We start from the raw sequence: 15,513 nt of genomic DNA, 5'->3' as shown, positions 1-15,513 counted from the left end.
GAGTTGGGAAACCCCAACATGGATGTGAAGTGGCTGAAGAACGGCAAGGAAGTCCGTCCGAGTGGCAGGTATACATTACATTACATTGCATTACATTACATTACATTACCGCTTATTGTCATTTGGTTTCTGCAGTCACACACTAACAAAGAACCAAGACACACACTTAACACAATGTACACAGTGAATCTCCTCCTCACTGTGATGGAAGGCAAAGTCTTGTATATCGGCACGGTTACACTCCTTGAGGGGGTCATAAGGGATAGGAGCAGGATTAGGCCATTCGGCCCATCACGTCTACTCCACCATCCAATCATGGCTGATCTATCTCTCCCTCCTAACCCCATTCTCCTGCCTTCTCCCCGTAACCCCTGACACCCGCACTAATCAAGAAAAAGTCTGAAGAAGGGTCTCGGCCCGAAACGTTGCCTATTTCCTTCGCTCCATAGATGCTGCTGCACCCGCTGAGTTTCCCCAGCATTTTTGTCTACCTTCAAGAAAAATCTCCACTGACTTGTGGCAAAGAATTCCACAGATTCACCACCCTGTGGCTAAAGAAATTCCTCCTCATCTCCTTCCTAAAGGAACGTCCTTTAATTCTGAGGCTGTGCTCTCTGGTCCTAGACTCTCCCACTAGTGGAAACATCCTCTCCACATCCACTCTATCCAGGCCTTTCATGATTCATTATTAGGTTAGTTTAGAAATACAGCACAGAAACAGGCCCTTCAGCCCAGCAAGTCCGTGCTGCCCATCGATCACCCATACTATCCCACACACCTGGGTCAATTTTCTTTTTTTTTTAACGAAGCCAATTAACCCACGAACCCGCACGTGGTTGGAATGAGTGAGAAAACCCACGCAGGTCACAGGGAGAACGTGCAAACTCCGCACAGTCAGGATGGAACCTGATGGAGTCTCTGGCGCTGTGAGGCAGCAGCTCCACCCGCTGCGCCCCCACTGACCATATAACCATATAACAATTACAGCACGGAAACAGGCCATCTCGGCCCTACAAGTCCGTGCCGAACAACTTTTTTTCCCCTTAGTCCCACCTGCCTGCACTCATACCATAACCCTCCATTCCCTTCTCATCCATATGCCTATCTAATTTATTTTTAAATGATACCAATGAACCTGCCTCCACCACTTCCACTGGAAGCTCATTCCACACCGCTACCACTCTCTGAGTAAAGAAGTTCCCCCTCATATTACCCCTAAACTTCTGTCCCTTAATTCTGAAGTCATGTCCTCTTGTTTGAATCTTCCCTATTCTCAAAGGGAAAAGCTTGTCCACATCAACTCTGTCTATCCCTCTCATCATTTTAAAGACCTCTATCAAGTCCCCCCTTAACCTTCTGCGCTCCAGAGAATAAAGACCTAACTTATTCAACCTATCTCTGTAACTTAGTTGTTGAAGCCCTTGTTGCGATCTAGCAGGGGAGGTGGGCTCGCTGGCTGGGTGTGAGTCTGTCTCTCACCGGCCGTCTATCTGCCCCTTTCTTCACAGATACACCTTTGAGATGATCGGCCTGAAGAGGGTTCTGACCATCAAGAACTGCACGTTGGCTGATGATGCAGAATACGAGTGTATAATTGGCGAGGACAAATGTACCGCAGACCTGTTTGTACGAGGTGAGTGTGGCCTCTTCACCTCCTCCTCATCCCCTTCCTAAACCAACCTCCGTTAATTCTGGGGCTGTGACCTCTGGTTCTACAGGTTAAAGGAATAACTGGATGTACATTTGTAAGATGATGAATTAAACGCGGAGGTGTGACAAGGCACACATGTTTCATAACTTCACTGGTTTCAGAAACAAGAATGAGGCCATTCAGCCCATCAAGTCCACTCCACCATTCAATCATGGCTGATCCATCTCTCCCTCTCAACCCCATCCTCCTGCCTTTTCCTGACACCATAACCCCGCACTAATCAAGAATCTATCTAGATCCAGTCTGAAGAAGGGTTTTGGCCCAAAACGTCGCCTATTTCCTTCGCTCCATAGATGCTGCTGCACCCGCTGAGTTTCTCCAGCAATTTTGTGTACCTTCGATCTTCCAGCATCTGCAGTTCCTTCTTGAACACAAGAATCTATCTATCTCCGCCTTAAAAATATCCGTTGACTTGGCCCCCACAGCCGTCTGTAGCAAAGAATTCCACAGATTCACCACCCTCTGACTAAAGAAATTCAATCTCATCTCCTTTCTAATGGAACGTCCTTTAATTCTGAGGCTGTGCCCTCTGGTCCTAGACTCTCCCACTAGTGGAAACATCCTCTCCACATCACTCGTGGTGGTTGACCAGCACCAGTGTCATCCTGTGGTCACTCAATACACAATAGACAATAGGTGCAGGAGGAGGCCATTCAGCCCTTCGAGCCAGCACCGCCATTCAATGTGATCATGGTTGATCATCCCCAATCAGTACCCCATTCCTGCCTTCTCCCCATATCCCCTGACTCCACTATCTTTAAGAGCCCTATCTAGCTCTCTCTTGAAAGAATCCAGAGAACCGGCCTCCACCGCCCTCTGAGGCAGAGAATTCCACAGACTCACCACTCTCTGTGAGAAAAAGTGTTTCCTCGTCTCCGTTCTAAATGGCTTACTCCTTATTCTTAAACTGTGTGTGTGGCCCCTGGTTCTGGACTCCCCCAACATCGGGAATATGTTTCCTGCATCTAGCATATCCAAACCCTTAATAATCTTATATGTTTCAATGAGATCCCCTCTCATCCTTCTAAACTCCAGAGTGTACAAGCCCAGCTGCTCCATTCTCTCGTCTTCCATCATGTCCCTGGACATCAAGCGCGTCCAAACCCTTAACAATCTTACATGTTTAAACTGTGTGTGTGGCCCCTGGTTCTGGACTCCCCCGACATGGGGAACATGTTTCCTGCCTCTAGTGTGTACAAACCCTTAACAATCTTATATGTTTAAACTGTGTGTGTGGCCCCTGGTTCTGGACTCCCCCAACATTGGGAACATGTTTCCTGCCTCTAGTGTGTACAAACCCTTAACAATCTTACATGTTTAAACTGTGTGTGTGGCCCCTGGTTCTGGACTCCCCCAACATTGGGAACATGTTTCCTGCCTCTAGTGTGTACAAACCCTTAACAATCTTACATGTTTAAACTGTGTGTGTGGCCCCTGGTTCTGGACTCCCCCAACATTGGGAACATGTTTCCTGCCTCTAGTGTGTACAAACCCTTAACAATCTTACATGTTTAAACTGTGTGTGTGGCCCCTGGTTCTGGACTCCCCCAACATGGGGAACATGTTTCGTGCCTCTAGCGTGTCCAAACCCTGAATGTCCATCTCTGTGTTTCTCAGAGCCTCCTGTTGTGATTAACGTGCCTCTGGACGACCAACACGTTTTCGTTGAGGATCGGGTGGAGTTCGACTGCGAGGTGTCGGAGGAGGGAGCTGTTGTCGTCTGGTGAGGAGATATCACCGTGTCAGTAAGAAGGGATGGGGGAGAGGGAGGTGGGCAAGGATTTCCTGATCTCCGACATGGCGCTGGTTGTGGGGGAGAAGGCCGGAGAATGGGGTTCGGGGGGAGAGATAGATCAGCCATGATTGAATGGGGGAGTAGACTTAGAGAGTCATAGTGATACAACGTGTGGACACAGGCCCAACTTACCCACATCAGCCAACATGTCCCAGCTACACTAGTCCCACCTGCCAGCATTTGGTCCATATCCCTCCAAACCTGTCCTATCCATGTAACCTGTCTAACTGTGTCTTAAACGTTGGGATAGTCCCAGCCTCAACTACCTCCTCTGGCAGCTCGTTCCATACACCCACCACCCTCTGTGTGAAAAAGTCACCCCTCAGATTCCTATTAAATCTTTCCCCCTTCACCTTAAACCCGTGTCCTCTGGTCCTCGATTCCCCTACTCTGGGCTAGAGACTCTGCCCGATCTATTCCTCTCATGATTTTATACACCTCTATAAGATCACCCCTCATCCTCCTGCGCTCCAGGGAATAGAGACCCAGCCTGCTCAACCTCTCCCTGTAGCTCACACCCTCTAGTCCTGGCAACATCCTCGTAAATCTTCTCTGTGTCCTTCCCAGCTTGGCGACATCTTTTCTATAACATGTTGCCCAGAGCTGAACACAATGCAGTCTCACCAAATTCTTGTACAACTGCGATATGACCTCTCAATACTCTCTGAAGGCCAAAGTGCCAAAAGCCTTTTTGACCACCTTATCCACCTGCGATTGGACCTTCAAGGAACCATGCACCTGTACTCCTAGATCCCTTTTCACTGCGTAGGTCCTGCCCATGTTAGACTTCCCAAAATGTAACACCTCGCGTTTCTCTGTAATGTGGTCTTGATGGGCCGAATGGCCTAATTCTGCTCCTATCACATGACCTTTTTGAAGGGTCCATATCGTTTCCAGAACCTCTCACTATCCTCTTCTCCTGCTTTGGACCTTGTCTCGTAGGTCAAAGAACGGAGTTGATCTGACCCGCGACGAAGCTTTGAGATTTCGTATTAAGAAGGACGGGAAGAAGCATTTCCTAATCATCAACGAGGTCATTAAAGGTGACGCGGGGCGCTACAAGATCAAGACCAACGGCGGGGAATCTGAGGCCGACCTGATTGTGGAAGGTATGGGGAGGCTGGAGGAGAGGGTGGACCTCCTCTAGGTCATCTTAATTCAATCCTGACCTCGGTTGCTGTCTATGTGGAGTTTCCACGCGCACAGAATCACGCATGTCAATAGATAATAGACAACAGGGGAGAAGGCAGGAACGGGGTACTGATTGGGGATGATCAGCCATGATCATATTGAATGGCGAATGGTGCTGGCTGGAAGGGCCGAATGGCCTCTACTCCTGCACCCATTGTCTATTGTCTATTGTCTAACACATGGTTGGGTATCTGACCTTCCATGTATAAACCACTCGCATTATATTAAGTTGCAGCATCTAACTTCCTCACCACCAAGGAAGTACAAAGGACTACAAAGGCTGAACTCTTCACCAACACACAAAGTGCTGGAGAAACTTAATGGGTCGGGCAGCAGCATCTGTGGAGGGAACGGACAGACGGCGTTTCAGGACTGGACCTGTCTTCAGACTCCGCAGATCCTGCCTGACCAGCTGAGTTCTTCCTTTGATGCCAGGGATCTGGTCAGAATTAAAATCACCCCCCCTGTGTGAACTAATTGATGCCCGCAGTGGCTTTGTGTAGCTGGTGGAGCTGACCCAAGGGGTTGGACAGGCTAGATGCAGGAAGATTGTTCCCGATGTTGGGGAAGTCCAGGACAAGGGGTCACAGTTTAAGGATAAGGGGGAAATCCTTTAAAACCGAGATGAGAAGAACTTTTTCACACAGAGAGTGGTGAATCTCTGGAACTCTCTGCCACAGAGGGTAGTCGAGGCCACAGTTCATTGGCTATATTTAAGAGGGAGTTAGATGTGGCCCTTGTGGCTAAGGGGATCAGGGGGTAGGAGAGAAGGCAGGTACGGGATACTGAGTTGGATGATCAGCCATGATCATATTGAATGGCGGTGCTGGCTCGAAGGGCCGAATGGCCTCTACTCCTGCAGCTATTGACTATGTGCCATTTTCACGCCTTACCGTTCCATATCTCTAGACTTTCTCTGAAGAAGTGTCGCGAAACGTCACCCATTCCTTCTCGCCAGAGATGCTGCCTGTCCCGCTGAGTTACTCCGGCATTTTGTGTCCATCTCCCTTTGACCACATGGATTTTCTCCGGGTTCTCCGGTTTCTTCCCATATTCCAAAGACGTGCAGGTTTGCAGGTTCAATTGACCTCTGCAAATTGTCTTATAGAAACTTACAAAATTCTTAAGGGATTGGACAGGCTAGATGCAGGAAGATTGTTCCCGATGTTGGGGAAGTCCAGGACAAGGGGCCACACACACAGTTTAAGGATAAGGGGGAAATCTTTTACGGCTGAGATGAGAAAAACATTTTTTTCCCCACACAGAGAGTGGTGAATCTGTGGAATTCTCTGCCACAGAAGGTAGTTGAGGCCACACACAGTTCATTGGCTATATTTAAGAGGGAGTTAGATGTGGCCCTTGTGGCTAAAGGATCAGGGGGTATGGAGAGAAGGCAGGTACGGGATACTGAGTTGGATGATCAGCCATGATCATATTGAATGGCGAATGGTGCAGGCTGGAAGGGCCGAATGGCCTCTACTCCTGCACCTATTGTCTATGTTTCTATGTTTCCGCACTGTATCTCCAAAGCAAGAACACGGAGCCGCTCGTGTTCACAGTGGGTGAAGTGTTTTTTCTGTGTTCCAGACAAGATTCTGGAGGTGTTGCAGAGTTTTGCTGACCTCACGCTGAAGGCCCAGGAACAAGCGGTGTTTAAGTGTGAGGTTTCCGATGCTAAGGTCACAGGCAAGTGGCTGAAGAACGGCATAGAGGTGATTCCCAGCAAACGCATCCACATCACCCACAAGGGCAGGTGAGACCAGACTCCAGTCTCTGCAATCAAATGGTGAATGGCCTGGATAGAGTGGGTGTGGAGAGGATGTTTCCACTAGTGGGAGAGTCTAGGACTAGAGGGCACAGCCTCAGAATTCAGGATGTACTTTTAGAGGAGATCAACACCAATGCAGGAACTCAAGGGGATCAGAGGGTATTAAAAAGGCAGGTACGGGATACTGAGTTGGATGATCAGCCATGATCATAAAATGGCGGTGCAAACCGAAGGGCAATGGCCTACTCCTGCAGAATTTCTCCCTATGTAATGCAGGAACATTGGGGGGAAGTCCAGAACAAGGGGTCACAGCTTAAGGATAAGGGGGAAATCCTTTAAAACCGAGATGAGAAGAACTTTTTTCACACAGAGAGTGGTGAATCTCTGGAACTCTCTGCCACAGAGGGTAGTCGAGGCCAGTTCATTGGCTATATTTAAGAGGGAGTTAGATGTGGCCCTTGTGGCTAAGGGATCAGGGGGTATGGAGAGAAGGCAGGTACGGGATACTGAGTTGGATGATCAGCCATGATCATATTGAATGGCGGTGCAGGCTCGAAGGGCCGAATGGCCTCTACTCCTGCACCTATTTCTATGTTTCTATGTTTCTATAGAGTGATACAGCATGGAAATAGGCCCTTCGGCCCAACTTGTCCACACCGGCCAACATGTCCCTGCTACACTGGTCCCACCTGCCAGCATTTGGTCCATATCCCTCCAAACCTGTCCTATCCATGTACCTTGTCTATAACTGTGTCTTAAAAGTTGGGATAGTCCCAGCCTCAACTACCTCCTCTGGCAGCTTGTTCCATACACCCATACACTTTGTGTGAGGTGGAATTTCTTCACTCAGAGGGTGGTGAATCTGTGGAATTCTTTGCCAAGGGGTGGTCACGGTGGCGCAGCGGTAGAGTTGCTGCCTAGCAGCGAAGACCCGGGTTCGATCCCGACTACGGGCGCTGTCTGTACGGAGTTTGCATGTTCTCCCCGTGACCTGCGTGGGTTTTCTCCGAGATCTTCGGTTTCCTCCCACACTCCAAACATGTACAGGTTTGTCGGTTAATTGGCTTGGTGTAAATGTAAAATTGTCCCTAGTGTGTGTAGGATAGTGTTAGTGTGCGGGGATCGCTGGTCGGCACGGACTCGGTGGGCCGAAGGGCCTGTTTTCACGTGCTGTATCTCCAAAAACGAAAAAAAAATGAAGTCTGTGGAGGCCAAGTCAATGGATATTTTTAAGGCTTAGATTACTGATTAATCTATTGATTAATACGGGTATCAGGGCTTATGGGGAGAAGGTTCTTGTTCTTAACCATATAAACCATATAACAATTACAGCACGGAAACAGGCCATCTCGACCCTTCTAGTCCGTGCCGAACACATAATCTCCCCTAGTCCCATATACCTGCGCTCAGACCATAACCCTCCATTCCCTTCCCGTCCATATAACTATCCAATTTATTTTTAAATGATAAAAACGAACCTGCCTCCACCACCTTCACTGGAAGCTCATTCCACACAGCTACCACTCTCTGAGTAAAGAAGTTCCCCCTCATGTTACCCCTAAACTTCAGTCCCTTAATTCTCAAGTCATGTCCCCTTGTTTGAATCTTCCCTACTCTCAGTGGGAAAAGCTTTTCCACGTCAACTCTGTCTATCCCTCTCATCATTTTAAAAACCTCTATCAAGTCCCCCCTTAACCTTCTGCGCTCCAAAGAATAAAGACCTAACTTGTTCAACCTTTCTCTGTAACTTAGTTGCTGAAACCCAGGCAACATTCTAGTAAAGAAGTTCTTCTTGGTTCTTGGTTTATTGGTCCTCCAAAATATTCCAAATGGAATTTAAGGCAGGAGAATGGGGTTGGGATGGATAGAAAGACCAACCTTGATTGAATGGCAGGGTCGTCTTGATGGCCTAATTTTTGCTCCTAGAAGCCCAAAGAGCAAGGTAGCCTTGACGATCAGGACTGGGTTGTAGATATTGTGGAGTATTGATCACTGTGTGTGGTTTTCTCTTCACCAAGGTGAGTTGAGGGATGATTCTTCTCTCCTGTAATCCCTCTCTCCCTCTCTCCCTCTCCCTCTGACTCGCATTTGTCCTGTCCTCAGGATTCATAAACTGGTCATCGACGACATCACTCCAGAAGATGAGGCTGACTACACCTTCATCCCTAATGGATACGCCCTCTCCATATCGGCCAAGCTCAACTTCCTGGGTATGGATCACATCCAAGCTTCCCCCTCTCTCCTCCTTAACTCCGGGACTAAAACATACGTGGCGGGAAATCTTAGTGAGGGGCCTGGATAGGAGAAGATGTGGGGAGGATGTTTCCACTAGTGGGAGAGTCTAGGACCAGAGGGCACAGCCTCAGAATTAAAGGACGTTCCATTAGGCAGGAGATGAGGAGGAATTTCTTTAGTCAGAGGGTGGTGAATTTGTGGAATTCTTTGCCACACAGAAGGCTGTGGATATTTTTAAGGCAGAGATAGATAGATTCTTGATTAGTGCGGGTGTCAGGGGTTATGGGGAGAAGGCAGGAGAATGGGGTTAATGAGGGAGAGATAGATCAGCCACGATTGAACGGGGGAGAAGACTCGATGGGCCGAATGGCCTAAATCTGCTCCTATGACAGTTCAGCAGTAGGTTTGGAACGTTGTCCCACAGGAAGCCCAGGCTGGGGAATCACATACTACTGGTAATTTGAGACTGGCAAGGAGACAGGGAGCTGGATGGAGCGAGTGGATGCAATCAAGCCCAGATCATCCACAATCTCATTCAGTGATAGAACAGGATTGAAGGGGTGAGTGGCCTCACCCCTCAAAATAAAACCTAATGTTTCCATTTTCTGACCATTTTATTTTTTCTCTCTTTCTTCCAGAGATTAAAATTGACTATGTTCCCCGACAAGGTACGTTCTCAATATTGGTGATAGACCTTGTGCTGAAATCCTTTCTTTTAAATGTTGTCTTTGCATTTTTGTTTGGCATGCGTGCAAATTGTTGTACCTGGTGCAAGGAGCCCCACGGGTGCCGTGTGTCAGTCACTTACACGCGGAACGGTGGCGCAGCGGGTAGAGCTGCTGCCTCTAATGGCCAGAGACCCAGGTTCAATCCTGACTATGGGTGCTGTAGAGTAGACCTCGTGGGTTTTCTCCGGGCGCTCCGGTTTCCTCCCACTCTCCAAAGATGTGCGGGTTTGTGGGATAATTGGCTTAGGTTAAAAAATTGTAAATTGGCCCTAGTGCGTGGGGTCGCTGGTCGGCACGGACTCGATGGGCCGAAGGACCTGTTTCTGTGCTGTATCTCTAAACTAAACTCCACCTTAAACTCTCATCTCTCCACCTCTCCCCCTCCCTCGCTTTCTCTCAACGTCTCCCTATCCTCATCATCTCTCCACATCTATCTCTCTATCTATCTATCTATCTATCTATCGCTCTCTATGTATCTCTCTCTATCTATCTATCTATCTATCTATCTATCTATCTATCTATCTATCTCTATCTATCTATCTATCTCTCTCTCTCTCTCTCTATCTATCTCTCTCTCTCTATCTCACTCTCTCTCTCTCTCTCTCTCTCTCTCTCTCTATCTCTCTCTCTATCTATCTCTCTATCTCTATCTCTATCTCTCTCTCTATCTCTCTCTATCTCTCTATCTCTCTCTATCTCTGTCTCTCTCTCTCTCTATCTCTCTCTCTCTCTCTCTCTCTCTCTCTCTCTCTCTCTCTCTCTCTCTCTCTCTCTCTCTCTCTCTCTCTCTCTCTCTCTCTCTCTCTATCTCTCTCTATCTCTCTCTCTCTCTCTCTATCTATCTCTCTCTATCTCTCTCTCTCTCTATCTCTCTCTATCTCTCTATCTCTCTATCTCTCTATCTCTCTATCTCTCTATCTCTATCTCTCTCTCTCTCTCTCTCTCTCTCTCTCTCTCTCTCTCTCTCTATCTCTCTCTCTCTCTCTATCTATCTATCTATCTATCTATCTATCTATCTATCTATCTATCTATCTATCTATCTCTCTATCTCTCTATCTCTCTCTCTCTCTATCTCTCTATCTCTCTATCTCTCTATCTCTCTCTCTCTCTCTCTCTCTCTCTCTCTCTCTCTCTCTCTATCTCTCTCTCTATCTATCTCTCTATCTATCTCTCTATCTATCTCTCTATCTATCTCTCTATCTATCTCTCTCTCTCTATCTCTCTCTCTCTCTCTCTCTCTCTCTCTCTCTCTCTCTCTCTCTATCTCTCTCTATCTCTCTCTTTCTCTCTCTCTCTCTTTCTCCCTCGCCCACTCTCTCTCTCCAGTCTTGCCCTCTCTCCTTTCTCTCACTCATTCTCTTTCTCTCTCCCTCTATGTCTACCTTTCTCTTCTCTCTCTCTCTTTCTCTCTCTCTATCTCTCTCTTGTTCCCACCAATGTTTCTTTGTTCCTCCATGAGGTGTTCACGTTATTTCCCTCGTTCCCCCTTTCCTGCACACCTTGCCTCCCTCACCTGCTTGCTGTGTGACTCCCTTTCCCCACGTGCGAGGGGACAGGCCCTTCGGCCCATCGTGCCAGTGCTGTACGTCAAGTGCCCACCCATACTGATCCTATATTGTCTGTAAGCCTTGTTCCCTCCTCCTGCCTGGCGATGTTGCGTAATTCCTGTCTCCGTTTCTCTGCTCCATCCGACACAGAACCTCCTAAGATCCACCTGGACTGCACGGGCACAGTGGTGTCGCAGAACACTATTGTTGTGGTCGCTGGGAACAAGTTGCGTTTGGATGTGGACATCAGTGGTGAACCCCCTCCAGAGGTTACCTGGTTCAAGGCCGACCAGGTGAGCAGTCCGAGCTCCCCCCCCCCTCTCAGCTTCTCTCCTCCCAATTGACAGCTTTGTTGAAACAATTTGTACAAAGAACAAGGCGGGCACGATGGCCTCTTTCCTTTCGACAAAACGAGATCTAAAAGAGCCTTTTGCAAATAGTTTCCTTCCAAATAGTGCCTTCTAGAATCTAAGGCACGGTGGTGCAGCGGGTAGAGCTGCTGCCTCACAGCGCCAGAGACCCGGGTTCCATCCCGACCACGGGTGCTGTCTGTACGGAGTTTGCACGTTCTTCCCGTGACCTGCGTGGGTTTTCTCCGGGCGCTCCGGTTTCCTCCCACACTCCAAAGACAGCGGGTTTGTAGGTTAATTGGCATTGGTGAAATTGTAAATTGTCCCCAGTGTGTGTGTGTGTGTGTGTAGGTTAGTGCTGGTATACTGGGGTGGATGGTGGGGATGATAGATGCCACTGCCGTCTTGAGGCAGAGCCTGGCGGAGATGTTTTCGATGGAGGGGAGAGCTGGGCCCATGATCGACTGGGCTGGGTCAACCACTCCATGCAGCCTCTTGAGTCCCAGAGCTCTGGAATCTATCTATCTAAACCAGACCACACACACACACAATCAATGAGGTGAATCTATGAAGAAACAAGTGCAGGTTTACAGGTTAAGTTTACAAAAACAAAAGGCCCCAGAGTGTGTGTGTGTAACTCAGGTTAGTGCGGGTCAGGGGTGGATCTGGGGAGAACATGGATAGGTGCCGTTTCACAGAGTGCTGGAGTAACTCAGCTGGTGCAGCAGCATCTGTGGAGTGAAGGAAATAGGTAACGTTTGAGTCGGGCCGAAACCCTTCCGGGTTTCGGCCCGAAACGTTGCCTATTTCCAGAAGAGTTTCAGCCCGATACGATGCTGGAGTTCATTATGATGATAGACACACAGATGCTGGAGTAACTCAGCGGGTCAGGCAGCATCTGTGGAGAACATGGATAGGTGACGTTTCACAGAGTGCTGGAGTAACTCAGCGGGTCAGGCAGCATCTGTGGAGAACATGGATAGGTGACGTTTCACAGAGTTTCGGCCCGATACGATGCTGGATGGACACAAAATGCTGGAGTAACTCAGCGGGTCAGGCAGCATCTGTGGAGAACATGGATAGGTGACGTTTCACAGAGTGCTGGAGTAACTCAGTGGGTCAGGCAGCATCTGTGGGGAACATGGATAGGTGACGTTTCACAGAGTGCTGGAGTAACTCAGTGGGTCAGTCTGAAGAAGGGTCTCGACCCAAATCGTCACCCATTCCTTCTCTCCAGAGACGCTGCCTGTCCCGCTGAGTTACTCCAGCACTTTGTGTCTGTCCATCTTCGATTTGAACCAGCGCCTGCAGTTGCTTCCTGCACGGAGTGACCCGACCCCTCGCTCACTCCCCCTGTCCCCTCTGTACCCAGGTGTTCAACGAGACAGAAGGGCGCTGCCGCATCGAGACCAAGGATAGCCACAGCAGCTTCATGGTGGAGGGAGCGTTGCGGGAGGATGAGGCCAAGTACAACATCGTGGTGAAGAACCCGTCTGGGGAGGACAAGGCTGTCATCCTCGTCAAAGTTGTCGGTAGGTCTGGAGGGAGTGGTGAGTCTGTGGAATTCTCTGCCTCAGAGGGCGGTGGAGACCAGTTCTCTGGATGCTTTCAAGAGAGAGGGCTCTTAAAATAGCGGAGACAGGGGATATGGGGAGAAGGCAGGAACGGGGTACTGATTGGGGATGATCACATTGAATGGCGGTGCTGGCTCGAAGGGCTGAATGGCCTACTCCTGCACCTATTGTCTATTGTCTATTGGGGCAGTCGGAATGGTGGGGTGGTGGGGAGGGGGAGATGGATACAATGGGATGAGTGGACACTGTGGGAACAGTGCAAAGCTTTCACTAGTCAAGTCAAGTCAAGTTTATTTGTCACATACACATACGAGATGTGCAGTGAAATGAAAGTGGCAATGCTCGCGGACGTTTGTGCAAAAGACAAACAACAAAACAACCAAACAAATTATAAACACAATCATAACACACATATTCTTTTACATAATAGATAATGGAAGGAAAACATTCAGTAGAGTTAGTCCCTGGTGAGATAGGCGTTTACAGTCCGAATTGCCTCTGGGAAGAAACTCCTTCTCAACCTCTCCGTTCTCACCGCATGGCAACGGAGGTGTTTGCTAGTGGGAAAGTCTAGGACTAGAGGGCACAGCCTCAGAATTAAAGGACGTTCCTTTAGGAAGGAGATGAGGAGGAATTTCTTTAGTCAGAGGGTGATGAATCTGTGGAATACATTGCCACACAGACGGCTGTGGAGGCCACAAGTCAGTGGATATTTTTAAGGCAGAGACAGATAGATTCTTGATTAGTACGGGTGTAGGGGTTATGGGGAGAAGGCAGGAGAATGGGGTTAGGAGGGAGATATAGATCAGCCATGATTGAATGGCGGAGTGGACTTGATGGGCTGAATGGCCTGATTCTATCCCTTTTGACCATATGAATGGGAACAGTGGGATGTGTAGGAAGGAACTGCATATATATAAGTTTACACCGAAGATAGACACAAAATGCTGGAGTAACTCAGCGGGACGGGCAGCATCTGTGGAGAGAAGGAATAGGTGATGTTTCAGGTCGTGGCCCTTCTGCGGAACATGGGATGAATGGGAATAGTGGGATCAATGGGAAGAGTGGGAACAGAGGGATCGGAGGGAACAGCCGGAATGTTTTACATCACCAGCAGTCTCTGACATTAATGCATAATCCCACTAAACCCTGCATCTCGCAGTTCTGGTGCAGTTCTGGTGCAGTTCTGGTGCAGTTCTGGTGCAGTTCTGGTGCAGTTCTGGTGTGGTTCTGGTGCAGTACTGGTGCAGTTCTGGTGCGGTTCTGGTGCAGTTCTGTTGCAGTTCTGGTGCTGTTCTGGTGCAGTTCTGGTGCGGTTCTGGTGCAGTTCTGGTGCAGTTCTGGTGCGGTTCTGGTGCAGTTCTGGTGCAGTTCTGGTGCAGTTCTGGTGCAGTTCTGGTGCAGTTCTGGTGCAGTTCTGGTGCAGTTCTGGTGCAGTTCTGGTGCAGTTCTGGTGCGGTTCTGGTGCAGTTCTGGTGCGGTTCTGGTGCAGTTCTGGTGCAGTTCTGGTGCAGTTCTGGTGCAGTTCTGGTGCGTTTCTGGTGCGGTTCTGGTGCAGTTCTGGTGCAGTTCTGGTGCAGTTCTGGTGCAGTTCTGTTTCTGGTGCAGTTCTGGTGCAGTTCTGGTGCAGTTCTGGTGCAGTTCTGGTGCGGTTCTGGTGCAGTTCTGGTGCAGTTCTGGTGCGGTTCTGGTGCGGTTCTGGTGCAGTTCTGGTGCAGCGGTTTCTGGTGCGGTTCTGGTGCAGTTCTGGTTCTGGTGCAGTTCTGGTGCGGTTCTGGTGCAGTTCTGGTGCAGTTCTGGTGCGGTTCTGGTGCAGTTCTGGTGCGGTTCTGGTGCAGTTCTGGTGCGGTTCTGGTGCAGTTCTGGTGCAGTTCTGGTGCAGTTCTGGTGCAGTTCTGGTGCAGTTCTGGTGCAGTTCTGGTGCAGTTCTGGTGCAGTTCTGGTGCAGTTCTGGTGCAGTTCTGGTGCAGTTCTGGTGCGGTTCTGGTGCGGTTCTGGTGCGGTTCTGGTGCAGTTCTGGTGCGGTTCTGGTGGGGTTCTGGTGCTGTTCTGGTGCGGTTCTGGTGCGGTTCTGGTGCGGTTCTGGTGCAGTTCTGGTGGGGTTCTGGTGCAGTTCTGGTGCGATTCTGGTGCAGTTCTGGTGCAGTTCTGGTGCAGTTCTGGTGCAGTTCTGGTGCGGTTCTGGTGCAGTTCTGGTGCAGTTCTGGTGCAGTTCTGGTGCTGTTCTGGTGCTGTTCTGGTGCAGTTCTATGCGGTGGGGAGTGAGCATCCCTGTTCATGGCCCTTTGTGTTGCAGATGTTCCTGATGCTCCTGAGAACGTCAAGATCACCGGCATCGGTGACGACTGGTGCACAGCAGCCTGGGACGTCCCCAAGTTCGATGGCGGGCAGCCTCTGACAGGTGGCGGGCAGCCTCTGACAGGTACAGCACACATGGGAGAGGTACAGGTTTCAGCACACCTGGGACAGGTATAGTACACATGGGACAGGTAAGGTACACCTGTGCCAGGTACAGGTACAGCACACCTGGGGCAGGTACAGCACCCCGGGACAGGTACAGCACACCTGGGGCAGGTACAGCACACTGAGGACAGGTACAGCACACCTGTACAGG

At 49.4% G+C, this 15,513-nt stretch overlaps 1 protein-coding gene across 1 annotated transcript in view; it reads left to right on the top strand.

The window, feature by feature from the left end:
* The window catches only part of mybpc2a (myosin binding protein Ca), a 55,239-nt gene that overhangs the window by 12,296 nt on the left and 27,430 nt on the right, over window positions 1–15,513 (top strand). Inside the window, exons 10-19 of the mRNA XM_055663421.1 lie at window positions 1–68; window positions 1,509–1,633; window positions 3,329–3,434; window positions 4,449–4,615; window positions 6,285–6,450; window positions 8,569–8,675; window positions 9,339–9,368; window positions 11,126–11,268; window positions 12,698–12,857; window positions 15,196–15,300. The exon at window positions 1–68 is cut by the window's left edge and continues 65 nt beyond it. Coding sequence (XP_055519396.1) covers window positions 1–68; window positions 1,509–1,633; window positions 3,329–3,434; window positions 4,449–4,615; window positions 6,285–6,450; window positions 8,569–8,675; window positions 9,339–9,368; window positions 11,126–11,268; window positions 12,698–12,857; window positions 15,196–15,300 — 1,177 coding nt within the window. The remainder of the gene's footprint in view (window positions 69–1,508; window positions 1,634–3,328; window positions 3,435–4,448; window positions 4,616–6,284; window positions 6,451–8,568; window positions 8,676–9,338; window positions 9,369–11,125; window positions 11,269–12,697; window positions 12,858–15,195; window positions 15,301–15,513) is intronic.

Source organism: Leucoraja erinacea, chromosome 37, assembly GCF_028641065.1.
Source record: "Leucoraja erinacea ecotype New England chromosome 37, Leri_hhj_1, whole genome shotgun sequence".
Lineage (NCBI taxonomy): Eukaryota > Metazoa > Chordata > Chondrichthyes > Rajiformes > Rajidae > Leucoraja > Leucoraja erinaceus.
Note: the sequence above shows the minus strand (reverse complement) of the source record. Positions and strands in the feature narration are given on the sequence as shown.